Here is a 15,490-nt window from a genome sequence, read left to right as displayed (position 1 = left end):
ATCGCATATGTGCGCACTACAAGGTAAATATCTCCTAAACGGTGTACTTTAGGAGCTATTTCCACTACCTATAGGTAAGCCTAGAATAAGGCTTACCTATAGGTAAAGGTGACATTCGGGGGTTTACAACCACTTTAAGACAGATGGGGGTTGATTTTTCTTTCTCCTTTTTTTTTAATTACGATTTTAAGGTCTTGCATTCCCTGTGCAGACTTTAACGGCTGTGTGTGGGCCTCCATTCATCTCTATGGCAAACAGATGGGATACAAGATACTCATGTCTGTTCAAGTCCTCACATTGAAAAATGTAAATGACATTTAACATGTAGAAACTGGATTCTGTTTCGGGTTTCAGCAATGCTGCATATCTTTTTGATGGTGGAGATGTCACAATAGTTTAACATGCATTGTTGAATTTCTGTCATGCATTCAGATTATGTAAATCTTTTAACGCAGCTCTACTCAATGGAAATTTTTATGAAAGAGAGATGTTTAAGTAATCAGAACTTTTTTTTTTTTAGTTATTTTGTGATATTGTGAGGATAGGTTAGAACCCATGCCATCCTTTTTTTTTTTTTTTTTTTTTTTATTGCTTTCTATTCTTATTTTGTATCCTTGTTTGGGAGATGTCCCCTCACATTTGATTGCATGTCAGAAGGACATTGAGAAAGATGGCAATAACTACAATATACCAGTAGACTGGACAAGGGCACAACCTCTGTCAGGTTTTTATTGCTGTTTAAGTCTATGTTGGAAAGTTTTTGAACTGTTATGCCGCATACATCGTTCCCCTACCCATCCACCTAGGAAAAAAGTGTCAATAAAAAAAAAACACACTAGACAGGTTTTTAAAGTAATTTTATTAGACCGCTCCGGGGGTCTTCTTCTGACTTCGGGGGTCTCTTCCTTCTTCTCCGCGCTCTCCGGTTCTTCTACTGCTTTCCGGTATCTTTTGTTGGTCCCCTCTGCTATCTTCTGCTGTTTTGCCCGCTCTTTTGCTAGTGGTGGCCTGGTCTTCTCCGCCGTCTTCTTCCCTCTTCTCTTCGATGTTGACACGACGCTCTCTCACTGTAATACCGTGTGCGCGGTCCGCAGCGACTTTTATATAGGGATGGGGCGTGGTCACCGGGTGATGTCACCCGGTGACCCTGCCCCTTATGATGTCACAGTCCCGGGGCATGATGGGACTTTGGCATCATAAGGGGCAGGGTCACCCGGTGACCACGCCCCATCCCTATATAAGTCGTTGCGGACCGCGCACAGGGCATTACAGTGGGAGAGAGCGTTGTGTCAACATTGGAAGAAGAGAAGAGGAAAGAAGATGGTGGAAAAGACTGGGCCACTGCTAGCAAAAGAGCTGGCAAAAGAGCAGAAGATAGCGGAGGACCCCGTAGAAGATACCGGAGAGCGTGGAGAAGAAGAAAGAGACCCTCAAAGTCAGAAGAAGACCCCTGGAGCTGCCTAATAAATTACTTTAAAAACCTGTCTAGTGTGTGTTTTGTTTTTTTTGTTTTTTTTTTTTTTTTACACTTTTTTCCTAGGTGAATGTGTAGGGGTACAACGTACCCCCATACTCATTCACATAGGGTGGGGGGCCGGGATCTGGGGTCCCCCTTATTAAAGAGGGATTCCGATAAGCATGCAGACCACAACAACCAACGGCCAGGGTTGTCAGGAAGAGGCCCTTGTCCTCATCAACATGGGGGCAAGGTGCTTTGGGGTGGCCCGCAGGGATCCCCCCTGCCCCAGAGCACCCACCCCCAAGGTTGAGGGCATGTGGCCTGGTACGGTTCAGGAGGGGGGGCGCTCACTCGTCCCCACCCCCTTTCCTGACCGGCTGGGCTGCGTGCTCAATTAAGGGTCTGGTATGTTTTGGGGGGGACCCCCAAGCTGTTTTTTCGGCGTAGGGGGTTCCCCTTAAAATCCATACCAGACCCAAGGGCCTGGTATGCTTTTGGAGGGGGAACCCATGCCGTTTTTTTATTTAAAATTTGGTGCGGAGTTCCCCGTCAGGATCATCTGAGCACAAGTCGCATGCCAAAGTCGGATCATGCAAGACGGCGATCCGACTTTGATCCGACTTCAATGATAGTCAATAGGCTGAAGTAGGATCAAAGTTGGACCAAAGTAGTACAGGGAGCATTTTCAAAGTCGGACCGACTTGTGTCAGACCAGTTAGGACGGCTCCCATATGGAAACATTGATTTTCACACATCATGCAACATGAGCTCCCAATGTCGGAGCGTTTGTCGCACTAGTGTGAACCCGGCCAGAAGGAGATGGATCCCACCTTCTGTGTGTTTGTTTTTTTTTTTTTTTTTCTTTTAATCGGATTGGCTGTTAGGTGGGTACCCACAACGAGAGTGCACCTGTGGCTTTCCTGCGGGTTACCTGCACTTTGCCATAGACATCTATTATCTATTATATCCTGCAGGTGTTGTACCCTTTCTGAAAGTGCACCAAACCCGCAGGTACAGCCAGAAGTCTATGGCTCAGTGCAGGTAAGCCACAGGTGTTCGTTTGAAAGCAGCCCGGTAACCACTTCAGAACAGATATGCCCATATATACAACATTGGTAATAAACATACCTTTAATAACAGTCTTCCATTCAAGTATCGCCGGCTGTTGCTGTCCAAGGCAGAGTGCACTTGGTATCATTCCGCCTGTGAGTGGAGTTGACGCTATACGGGAAGCATCGACTTATTCGGTTTTGCTCTGCAGCTGCTTGCCTCCTCTACTGCCAGATTCATTCACAACACTGATGCTCTGGGATGGCGGGTCGGCAATCCACAATCTGGGCTTGCCAACCCGCCATCTCGGAGCAGGAGGTCGCGGGCCATATCGGAGGGCTCCGCGGGCCACTGGTTGGGCACCCCTAAACTATAAGATTACCATCTGTATACAAGAACACATATTTGCAATGTAAAATAATTTGAATACTTTTGATATGTATGGTCTATCAATGTTCCTTCAAAAATTTGTAAGAAATTCTTTTTTTTCAATAAAGCATTTGTAAACTGTAAAAAAAAAAAAAAAAATGTGAGTCTTTTATCTTGTATAAAGCAAAGGTGTTAACAGTCATCACTTCCTGCTGTCTTTGTATGTTTTAACATCCTGTCTCTCTTGTGTACTTTGATTCTATCTAATGTGGTAATACTGTTAGTTTTTTTCCCTTTACAGAGAAATTCAGCTACTGAGGCGCTTGAGGCATCGCAATGTGATCCAGCTGGTAGATGTTTTATACAATGAAGAAAAGCAAAAGATATATCCTTCTCGGTGTCAGTTTCCTGTTGATAATGAATTTGTTGCCAGCTTATGTTTGTGGTTTCTTTCCTTGTAAAAGCAGTTTTAGGTTTGTCTAGCTCAACTGTAGAATGGCTATATTAAGGCTACTCTCACAATGGAGCAGGCAGGCGTTGACGATAAAACGCCGCTATTTTTAGCTGTGCTTTACTGTCGTTTTTGTGGAGATTTTTGGCCGCTAGTGGGGTACTTTTAACCCCCGCTAGTGGCCGGAAAAGGGTTAAAACGGCCCGCAAAGCGCTGCTACAGCGGCGGTTTGGCGGCGCTGCCTATTCATTTCAATGAGCAGGAGCAGTGTATACACCGTTCCTTCATCTCTCCAAAGATGCTGCTTGCAGTATTTTTTTTTTTTTTTTTAACGTCCTGCCAGCGCATCACCTCAGTGGGAAAGCACTCAGACTTTCACACTGATGCCCTGTACACACGGTCGGACATTGATCGGACATTTCAACAACAAAATCCATGGATTTTTTCAGACGGATGTTGGCTCAAACTTGTCTTGCATACACACGGTCGGACAAAGTTGTCGGAAAATCCGATCATTCTGAATGTGGTGACGTAAAACACGTACGTCGGGACTATAAACAGGTCAGTAGCCAATAGCTTTCGTCTCTTAATTTATTCTGAGCATGCGTGGCACTTTGTGCGTCGGATTTGTGTACACACGATCGGAATTTCCGATAACGGATTTTGTTGTTGGAAAATTTTATAGCCTGCTCTCAAACTTTGTGTGTCAGAAATTCCGATGGAAAATGTGTGATGGAGCCTACACACGGTCGGAATTTCCGACAACAAGGTCCTATCACACCGGAAAATCCTATCATGTGTACAGGGCATGACACTGCAGGGGAGCCATTTTTCAGGCACTATTTTTAGCCCAAAAGCGCCTGGAAAAACTCCTCCGTGTGAAAGGGGTCTAATGATTTGATATACTTTTGTCTCAAGCAAACTCATAAAAAGAATGACCATAGAATGGACAAATATCTCCCTGATAATGTCAGACAGATGGATCAACTTGTCCTCTTACCACTCCACTGTTTTTTTTTCTTTTCTTTTCCTTTTTTTCTTTTTCTTTTTTTCTTTATTTTTTTGTCAGGCAGTAGTAGTGGTGCCCTATGTGATATTTTGACCAGAAGCAAGGATTTAACATGTACAGACTTTGGAAGGTCTTTGTATGTGTTTAGTGAACACCTCTTATATGAAGAGGTCTTCATTTCCACCTTAAGGGTGCCGTGCCCAGTTATTGCAAGCATTCCTCTTGATTTGTGCATTACACAATCTACTGTTCTAATTGGAACTGTCACTAAGGCTTGTTTGACACAGGCTTCGGCCTGTATAAGGGCAGTGTGAACAGCATTTGCAGAGCTATCGGCATGCTTTGTTGAAGCCATGTGAAACAGGCCTAAAAGTAGAATTCACTTTGAAGATTTTTTTTTTTTTTTTTTTGTAGAAATCCTTACAACGGTGTGGTGAACAGCATCCTTTTGAGATTCAGAGGAACGTTTTCTAAGGATACTCTTTGACAGCCCATGATCATTGACTGACTGCTTTTAGGCCAGATTGAATCATAGTCATAGTCACAATGTCTGTAAGTACTGTAAAAGAACACACTCCTAAGGCCCCTTTCACATGGACGTTCTGATCAGGCCTGGCTGTCCATTTTTCAGGTGAACCTGATTGGAAGACACTTACAGCCCTATGGACAGGCAGGTGTTACTGGACTTGTGTCTGTTTACACCTGTCTACATCTGAGTTTGTCCAGGAGCGGTAAAACTAAAAAAAAACCTAAAAATAAAAAAAGACTGCTTCCTTTTCCTTTATTGCGAACCTAAAAGCGACAGATCTGAGGTAGCCTGATGTAAATGGACAATGGAGTTGTCCCATAGAGGCTCCCATACAGTTGTCATGTGTCCGCTGGCCACAAACTCAACGGGCACGGATGTGAAAACACTTCAGCACTTCAGCAGGGGATCTGCTCACCCAAGTGATTATCAGTTGGGCCCGTTTTTCTTTCTTTCTTTTTTTTTTTTCTTCTTTTTAAAATGCCCTTGAAACAAAATTGGTGTCAGAGCACTGGCCAATATGAGAATGCATGTTTAACAACTTTAGCCTGCGTTACTTTAACCGACAATTGCGCGGATGTGTGACGCTGTACCCAAACAAAATTTATGTCCTTTTTTCCCCACAAATAGAGCTTTCTTTTGGTGGTATTTGATTACCTCTGCGTTTTTTATTTTTCGCGCTATAAACAAAAAAAATAGAGCGTCAATTGGAAAAAAAAAAAAAAAAAGATTTTTTTTTTCTTTACTTTTTGCTATAGTACATATCCCATAAAAAATTGTAAAAAAACAAATGTTTTCATCAGTTTAGGCCAGTATGTATTCTTCTTCTACATATTTTTTTGGGGAAAAAAATCCCAATAAGTGTATATTGATTGGTTTGCGCAAAATAGGGGAAAGATTTAAGGACTTTTTATTTTATTTAAAAAATTTTTTTTTTATTGTTTTTACTAGTAATGGCGGGGATCAGCGATTTTTAGCGGGACTGCGACATTGTGACGGACAAATCTGACCCAGTGACACCAATACAGTGATCAGTGCTATAAAAATGCAGGGAAGGGGTTGACGTGGCGATTTCACTATACGCTAAAAGTAATCAATCTCACCTGCGCTAATAAGCGCCTATTTCGTCTAATGGTATAATACATCTTACCTACAACTCTATTTCACGCATATCCCCAAGTAAAACAGACATGACCACCGCTTACGTCCTCATCTTAGCACGACTACCCCACCGAGCATCGCACTGGCTCTTTTATTCAAAGACAACAAAAGCAATGACAGACAAAGTCCTGGCCCCAACAGCCAATCGCTTCCTCTATACAAAATGACATCACAGGAAATGACACTACACAGGAAATGACACTAACGGGGAGGGCATCCACAGGAGTGGGAGGGAGAAGTGTACATGTCTCATCCACTTGAGGCGTGTACACTGCTCTTTGCCCAGCCACACCCACCATCTTAGTCAGCATGGAGCCCACTCAATACTGCTCAGAGTAAAGAGTATCTAGTAAGATCATTCTATTTGTTCTTACAGGCTTTAGGATCTGCGGGGACATTGCTACTGGTGTTGTCAATATACGGTACGAGTATATTAACAAGGCAGATATCAATGCCTTCTTATCAAAGCAGATATGTATCCAAAAGGGATAGTGTAGCCACACAGAGATATAATCTGTTTCTCTCGAGACATAGACATTTGAAGGCAAGAAGCCCAGTGCATTGTGCTTGATACTTACAAACCGGCAAACGCCCACACACACAGAGAACATGTCTCCAAGCCCACGAGAAGGTTTTCATACTGACTGTTTTACTTCTGGTCCCAATTCAACCCAAGTGTGCTCTGCTAGAGTGCTCCTTGGTTAAATTGGACACAGGGAGACAGATGACGACAATCCATAAAACACACATAATAAAATTTACACAACAGGGTGATCAAAGGGTTAAGTGTTCCCTAGGGAGATGCTTTCTAACTGTCAGGGGGACAGATTGACGGAGTAGAGAGAAAGAAAGAGATCGCTGTTCTGGATCACTAGGAACAGCTGACCTCTCTCTCCTCCCTTGTCAGAATGGGGATCCACCTTGTTTACAAAGGCAGATCCCTGTTCTGCCTCTTGGAGGAGCGATCACGAGTGGCCGGCGGACATCGTGGCCACCAGACATGCGCATCATCTCCCGAGCCGCGGTGCGCGCTCCCTATATCTATTACACGAAACAACGTACATGTATATCGTTTCATGCAATAGAGCCGCCCCGCTGCAATATATGTGCAGTGGGAGGTTTTAAAGTGGTTAAGGAGAAATCATTTATAAAAAAGCTAGCCTTGGACTACAAATGGCAGTCAGATATGTGGGATCTGTAACCATCAGACTTCCATCTGTGACTGGCTTTAGCTATACAAAGGCTGGGGAAAGTCCTCTTGATCACAAGCGCTGTATAGTGGTTGTGCCATATTTTTCCTGAGCTCTGCCATATGGTATCCTGTTTGCTGAGAAGAAATGTTGACCCTCTTAAAATTTCAATGATACGTTTTTACAGATAACCTGACTCTCTCATCACAGGTCAATTGGTTTCCCTCCAATTGAAATCTGTTCTTTTTCGTTTTCCCTCTATTTTCTGCTCTTTCCTAGCGAAGACAAATCCCCTTTACTAAAACCTATGGGTGGTTCTTTATTTTAATACTTGGAACTATACAATGTTAGTACAGCAATCTCCCCACTGAGGTATCGTGTTCTGACAGGGACTCCCCCAGAACACACCTGTCAGTGCACTCAGCCATTGGCTGCCAGCGCTGATCGGATGCTGGTTTTCCAGCATGCTCGTTCAACAGAAGCCAGTTGTTCAGCCGACTTCTGTCTGACAGGCTGATGCACACATTGGCCAAATGTTGTCTGGTTTTTGTTGAGCCGGCAAATATTCAGCCCATGTGTACCAGGCTTTAGTAAAAGTGGCCACCATGAAATTAATGGGAAAGAAAAGAAAAATAAGATATGCAAAGCCTGCAATTCATATCTGTTTTGTAGCTCGCCATTACTAAAAAATTCTGATGGAGCCTTTGTTGTCATTTTTTTAATACGGAGGAAGCGCCCTTTAAAGAGACTGTGTCAGTAGAAGTATATGGGCTGCCATTGCTGACCTTGTTCTGACACTGCTAGTTGCCTGCCTGTGTCTTGACTTCAATACTTTACAAGCACTGACCTGGAATATGCATGTTGTAAATGTGTGCCAGAAAAGTGTCGTCATTCGATACCTCCACATTTGTCTAAAGTCAGTGGCTCAAAATTTATTGAAGATAAATACATTAGCATGACAGCCAAGCTTTCCTTTAAAACAAACAAACAAAAATCAGATTTTCAAAATTTTTGATCCTTTTTATCTACCAGATTCAGTTTAGTGAGACACTGACAAGGACAATTAGACAGTTTTAGTAAGTAAAGTAAAGATCTGCTAACCAAAGCAGTCATATCACGCTATCAATGTGTTTCTTGTAAAGGGATCATCGCAATAAGAATAACTTGCAATTCAAGGGTAATGGTACCCTTACACCAGATGTTCACACCTGCTGATTTTTTATATCTAATAAGAAAGGAATACTTTAAGGATCATTGCATGTAAGGATGGGCATGCATTTTTGGTTTGCAGATGAGTGGACTAGCTCTGCTATGCAATGTGCCCTGCAGTAATCTGTTAGAGCTAAATATCGGAAGGAAAATACAGCTGAGACAACAGAAATTCTAAAAGTTCATTGAATAGTTTGAAACTATGTTGATCCTTAATTTTTAATATACGTATATGGTCATGGAGTACTGTGTGTGTGGAATGCAGGAAATGCTGGATAGTGTACCAGAGAAAAAATTTCCCATCTTTCAGGCGCATGGGTAAGTCATTTTGTTTCCTGATATTTTTATTGATTATTCCAGGATGTTTTATTACACCAACCTTCGATTTTCTGTAAGAATTGAATTTGTCTTTTGAGCACATTGCACTCGTATTAAGGGTGTAACATGTTCAACGCCTCCACTTAACACCCCCCCCCCCCCTTTCCTGTGACAGGCATGTCATTCATTCACAGGGATATGTGAATGAATAAACTACAATTCCCATCTTCCACCACAGCAGACAGGCTTATAGTTTTAATGGACTGTGAGAGTGCCAATGAGTGCCTTCATAGTCCATTCACACTTCCTACAGCTTTCACACTGAAAGCCGTGTAGAGGTATGGGCAGAAAGCTGGAGGGAAGAGTATGTGGGATGCAGTACATTGCAGGCTCCTGTAGAAAAAAAATAATAAATGTACTTTTTTTTTTTTTTTTTTTCCTGCAAAAATATGTGCATTTATTTTTTAAAATAAAGATGAACTTTTTAAAGTAAGTTTGTGCTTTGGCCCATGCAAAGCAACAAGTTCACTAATGAAGACCTCCCCAGCAGCAAAGACGAGCTTTGGCTGTACTTTACCTTTTAATATAAAATGTGTGTGTGTGTGTGTGTGTATATATATATATATATATATATATATATATATATATATATATATATATATATATATATATATATATATATATATATATATATATATATATATATAATGTGTGTGTGTGTTTTTATTGTTTTTCAAGTTTTGAGCAAACCGTACCTTTACAGAAAGCAAAAAATAACTTGTTCAGAAAGGACACTTTTTGCAATAAGAAATTATGCATTTAAAACATGTCAGTCAGGCTACACACAAGAAATTGCTGTTTAGGGAGAATGTCCATCACATTAACGGTGCCACGAGGAGGTCAGACCAATATAGATTTTTTTTTTTTTTTCCCTACAAACATAAACCTGTTAATCATTTTGACACAGTTTTCACTGAAAATAGCTTCTACTTTGATCGTGTGTTTGGCTTGAATTGCCTTGGGTGGGTTTCCTTTGAGTACTTGAGATTCCTTTACACTAGCCTACTGTTGTGTTAATTGACTCTACTATGTTTGCGTGTATGTATGAATGTGATATAAGGACCTTAGACAAGCTCCTTGAAGACGGGGACAAATATGAATGTACAGTATGTAAAGCGCCACGGAAATTGCCAATGCTATATAAATGCCTGATATAAAAAACAAAACAAAATAAAAAACACTGTTCTAGAAGGCTGGAGATCGCGCACACACACACACGCGCGCACGCGCATTTAAGTTGAGAAAGGTTGGGACTAAGCTCCACTGTTGCTGGATTTTTGTACTTGCCATAAAATGTTTTTTTTTTTTTTGGCATCCACTAAGTGACACGGCATTTTATGTTAATAAACCAGGAGGGACATACAAAGCAGTTCACAAAAATAAAGAAAAAATAGGTATGCAACCTTGGCTAACACAGACATAACAAGGCTCAAAGCAACTGAAATAACAGCTTACAAGCCAACAGAAAATCATGTTGCCAAACTGCAAGCTTGCAAGACCACAGCGAAAAGTTGGGTAAAACACAACCTTTAATTTTTCTAGCAGTTTCTTCTTCTTTTTTTTCTTTCAATAAAGAGTCTACTGCGCACAGCTGCTGGAGGTTTCCCCACTGATCTGCAGCTATCTTGCCAATCGCCGTTACCCAGATCCCACGGAGTTGGATGTTGTGGGTCCAGCCTGTACGTGACCTTCAGGCACGAAGTTCCATATTGGGCACTTTCCAGACTTAGTCCTGGTTACGTTAGCTGTGGAGCGCTTCCTAGGTCTTGGGACACTGGCATTGCCTCTATGCTTGCTCTGTATCTGAAGATTTGCTTAATGAGTAGGCCAGTGGGAGCACGTACCAGGAGTTGCCTCTTTTTCTTTGGCTGCTGGGCACCATTATTCCCCAATTACCACCAGTTTTGCTGTACAGGGGGTTAACATTGTGGGACAGATCGCTGATGTCATCCACTTGGCAGAGTGTCATATGTCTGCACCGCACTTTTCCTATCTCCTGTTTTTGTTTTTTGTAATTCCTTTTTTTTTTTTTTTTTTTTTAGCAAAGGTCAGGCAAGTTACAAAGGCTGACGGAATACCAACCGTTGCAATAGAAAGACAAAGCCATGTCAAATCAAATGACTGTGACCTCTACGTCAGCAGTAACCTAAATATGCATCATCAAATAGTGCAATACTGGAGAGAATCCAAAAACAATCACTGGTAATAATATATCTTATAAGATAAAATCCAATGGGAAATTACCTGCTCCTGTTGCAAAGCGCCACATGGAACATCAATTGTCTATTAATTTCTACTGTTTGCCTACAGTGACTTTGGTCACCTTCAGCCATTTGTCACTCAGGTCACTGACCCTCACCTGCTGCCAGCTGTTCAAAGTTCATGAGTACTTAAGGCCTTAACTCTTACCCAGAGCCTATACATTACTTAACTATGTTGCAGTTGCAACATGTCTAATTCTAGATGCATAGGGTACAGTCCTACTGTACCAGGTGCCCCTCCACTCCCTTGCTGCTAATGGGTTAGGGGCTGTTTATAGTGTGCCCATTGAGGGTGCTGTTGTCTACAGCCTGAGGTCATGTTGTCCTGTACTGTCAGTCTCTCATCTTCAGAGTCGTTCTTGGGCCTGTTGGGTCTAGCTGTGTCCTCTACCTTTCCAGCTGGGGATTTTACTGTCGTGCAGGATTCAAGTTACTCGGTTCTTTTTCTGACTCTGAGCACCAAGACCATTACCATGCTTCTGCTCCCTCCCCAGCAAATTCTGTATCAGCTTTACCTGTGGCAATGGCAGCTTCTGACCATTGGCCGCAGAGACTCTAATCCTAGGTCGCTCAAGTCCTTGTTCGATAAGTTTACCCCTGAGGAGTCTCTCTATCTCTACATATTACTCCAATGTTGGTAAGGCCCCATTCACACCTGAGCGATTTTCTGCTTGTAGCTCTAAAACACTCAACAAGCTAAATGGCATTCATTTCAATGGCCCCTGTGCACCCTCAAAGATTGTTTGCTCCTCCTAAATGCGTGATGGGTTTGCATCCATGTTGGTGTAGGTTTTTTTTGACAAGTGTAACGTTAAAGTGGAGTTCCACCCAAAAATGGAACTTCCACTTTTTGGATTCCTCCCCCCCCGGTGTCACATTTGGCACCTTTCAGGGGGAGGAGGGAGCAGATACCTGTCTAATACAGGTATTTGCTCCCACTTCCTGGCATAGATCACCGCGGCACTTGCGGTGACCTACACCACTTCCGGCGCCTACACTGTCCTCCCCCACTGTATTCTGGGAGACACACAGGTCCCAGGACACAGCAGGGACCCGAGAGGACATGCAGCGCGACTCGCGCATGTGCAGTAGGGAACCAGGAAGTGAAGCCGCACGGCTCACTTCCTTATTCCCTTACCGAGGATGGCGGCGGCAGCAGCCGAGAGCCGAAGGACGGATCGGCTTCGGCTGCCGACATCGCGGGCTCCCTGGACAGGTAAGTGTCCATATATTAAGTCAGCAGCTGCAGTATTTGTAGCTGCTGGATTTTGATATTTTTTTTTCGACGGACCTCCGCTTTAAAATGATCCTAAAGGGGTTTGTGTGTGTGTGTGTGTGTGTGTTTGTGTGTGTGTGTGTGTGTGTTATTTTTACACACAAAAAAAATGTTATACATACCTGCTGTATTCAGTGGTTTTGCACAGAACAGCCCAGATCCTCCTCTTCTCGGGTCCCTCGCCAGCGCTTCTGGCTCCTCCCTCTTGCCGAGTGCCCCCACAGCAAGCAGCTTGCTATGGGGGCACCCGAGCCACTGCTGTGTCCATTCAGACACTGAGCTGTGGCCCCGCCCCTCTCTATCTCATTGGCTCACTGACTTTGATTGAGCTGGGCTCAGGTAAGTATAAGGGGGGGGGGGGCTGCTGCACACAGAAGGTTTTTTAGACATGCTGGTAGGTTAATTGGCTTCTGTCTAAATTGGCCCTAGTATATGACTGTGAGTTAGGGACCTTAGATTGTAAGCTCCTTGAGGGTAGGGACTGATGTGAATGTACAATGTATATTTAAAGCGCAGCGTAAATTGACGGCGCTATATAAGTACCTGAAATAATAATAATAATCTTAATGCATAGAATGCATTAGGATAAAAAACCTTCTGCCTTTAAAACCACTTTAAGTTTTGAATGAGAGGCCACTGGGTGGCGATGTGGGCACTTGTTAACCCTAACTGTATGAAAGTGCCACTTGGTACTTTGTTGAAAAGTATTCTGTTCCCTCTGTGGGTTTGGCCATGTCTTACTTTATTGTGGTGTCTACTGTTTCGGTGGACGGTGCGCCTGCATTTAAGGACTTGGGAGGGTAAGAAGCCCTTTTCAGAATCCTGTTCTCCCTTTGCCTTTTGTCCCAATTTTGGCTTTGATTTTTATTTTGTCAGATCCCTTTTAAGAGATTTCTTCCAGTCAGACTTAATCTAACAGTCACTGCTGTATGCACTATGCTTATTGAACATTTGGTGCACATGGCTGTGACCTTGAATTTGCACTTTGATGGCTTGCTTGAAGCCTCTTGCCTTGTTTTTTGTATTTGTCTGTCTGTGTAGGGCACTTTGGCTAAAATGCTGGACTGGACATTTTGGATTCAGGCACATGGATACAGAAGATGCTGTACCAGGGCTATAAGCTTGAGCTGCAATCCTTCCTGTGTCTCATCAGACTGGCAGATCCCCATCAGATTCTCAGGGGCCTTCTGGAGCAAGGAGTCAAAGATTTGGTCATGGCTAAGAAGGGGTTCCGAAAAGTTTTAGTCCAGCCTGTTTACGGACCCAAAGGTGCCCACCATCCTTGACCTTTGGGCCTTACATGTCTTCATTCAGGTGCGCAAAGTCTGAATGGAACCGATCAGATTTGTTATTGTCTTCTTCATCAGGAAGACTGTCTGACTTTTGTGGACATAAAAGATGCTTGCTTACGTGTGCCTATCTTTTCAGTGCACCAGCATTTTGAGATTTGCAGGCCTCTGTATTACTGGTTTGGCTTTTCCATTTGGCCTATATTTGGTACTTTGTATGTTCACCAAGTTGCTGGCTCAAATGTTGGCCATGTTGTACTCTTGTGGCATCACCATTGTGAGATACTTAAGCCTCCTTTACATAGGCATTTACCTGCATACAAAGGATTCCAGAAAAGATCATTCAATTCTTGTGGCTGAAATGACAGGTGTTTGTGAACAATTGAGGGCACTCAACAAAATAATGCTGTACGCAAAGGTTGCATTTCAGGTCACATGTATCTGCAAACTCAACTGGAATGGACTCCTCATCACTTAAGTATCTGGGGCTGGTCTTGGACACATCTCAGGCCAGAGTGTTCCTTCCCCAGGAGTGGCTAAAGCTTGCGATGCACTAGTAGATTTTTAAATGGACGTTTACAAATATTCATATGCACATTCTTTGTACATTCGATGACTGGACAAATGTTGTTAAAAAATTTTGGTTGAATATCATTCTCAAATTAAACCAAATACACTGTTAGAAATTTCTTTTGAGTAATTTTTTTTTCAATTTTCTTGTCACTGTAGATCCCGCTAACAATTTGAAAATTGTCTGAATGTGATTTGAGCTGTAAGAGTCTACCTCTCAGACAATGATTATTTCAGAAAGTCTGATTCCCTTGTTTTTCATTCTGCATGGGCCCAGAAAGGTTGTTTCATCATCTCCAGGCTGCTCAGACAAACTATCATTCAAGCATATGGCCTCAAGGTTTGGGTCACCCCTCTTTCCTGTTAAAGCTCAGCTCACTACTTCTGTGAGGGTCTATGAAGTTTTTCGGCATCAGGCAACGGTTTCTCAGATTTGTAACACCGCCACCTGTTGGTTTTCTTTTCACACAATCTCTAAGCTCAACAAGATGGACCTTTCTACCTCATCTGATAGCAGTTTTGGGTGCAAGAACATTAATACAGCTTCTTGAGCCATTGCTGTGTTGCACCCCTTGAATCATCACATTCTGTCTCGGTGGACAGATAGAAAGACAAACATTTACAGCAGTGTCAACAGTCAAAATGATAGGGGTTCTTATAATTTTCTACTTCTGTCCAAAAGGAAAACAAAAAAAAAATTGGCTATACATACTTTAAATTCTGTTTTTATTTTCCTGGTCTCTGTTTTCCATTTTCAGTGTAATTTTGTTTTTCAGTCCATGCATTCTATATGTGACATATTATACATTTTTTTTTTTTATTATTTGTAGTTATTGTTTTGATTTTAGGAACTTTTTTTTCTTTCCTTTTTTTTTCTTTCAGTTATTTCTGCCAGCTAGTGGATGGTCTGGAGTATCTTCATAGTCAGGGAATTGTGCATAAAGACATCAAACCTGGGAACTTGCTGCTCACAACAGACGGGACGCTCAAAATCTCAGATCTAGGTGTTGCAGAGGTAGGTTGTGAGAGATCAGGGGGTTACTCCTAGGATAAGCCACTCCAGCAGTGGGGTAAGGCAATATGGGGTCACCTCCTTTCTCTCCACAGGCCTTACACCCGTTTGCTGAGGGTGACACGTGCAAGACCAGCCAGGGGTCTCCTGCATTTCAGCCTCCAGAGATTGCGAATGGCCTGGACACCTTCTCAGGGTTCAAAGTGGATATCTGGTCAGCAGGCGTGACCTTGTGAGTGTACCAATGTGCAATAACCTGTGGACAATCCATGCGTATACC

General features: G+C 42.7%; 1 protein-coding gene across 1 annotated transcript in view; it reads left to right on the top strand.

Moving 5' to 3' along the window:
* Positions 1 to 15,490, top strand: part of STK11 (serine/threonine kinase 11) — a 74,679-nt gene that overhangs the window by 11,537 nt on the left and 47,652 nt on the right. The window contains exons 2-5 of the mRNA XM_073597115.1: positions 3,180 to 3,263; positions 8,653 to 8,742; positions 15,081 to 15,213; positions 15,306 to 15,442. Coding sequence (XP_073453216.1) covers positions 3,180 to 3,263; positions 8,653 to 8,742; positions 15,081 to 15,213; positions 15,306 to 15,442 — 444 coding nt within the window. The remainder of the gene's footprint in view (positions 1 to 3,179; positions 3,264 to 8,652; positions 8,743 to 15,080; positions 15,214 to 15,305; positions 15,443 to 15,490) is intronic.

Source organism: Aquarana catesbeiana, linkage group LG01 (assembly GCF_042186555.1).
Source record: "Aquarana catesbeiana isolate 2022-GZ linkage group LG01, ASM4218655v1, whole genome shotgun sequence".
Lineage (NCBI taxonomy): Eukaryota > Metazoa > Chordata > Amphibia > Anura > Ranidae > Aquarana > Aquarana catesbeiana.
The sequence above is the reverse complement of the archived record's forward strand: the minus strand, read 5'-3'. Positions and strand labels throughout refer to the sequence as shown.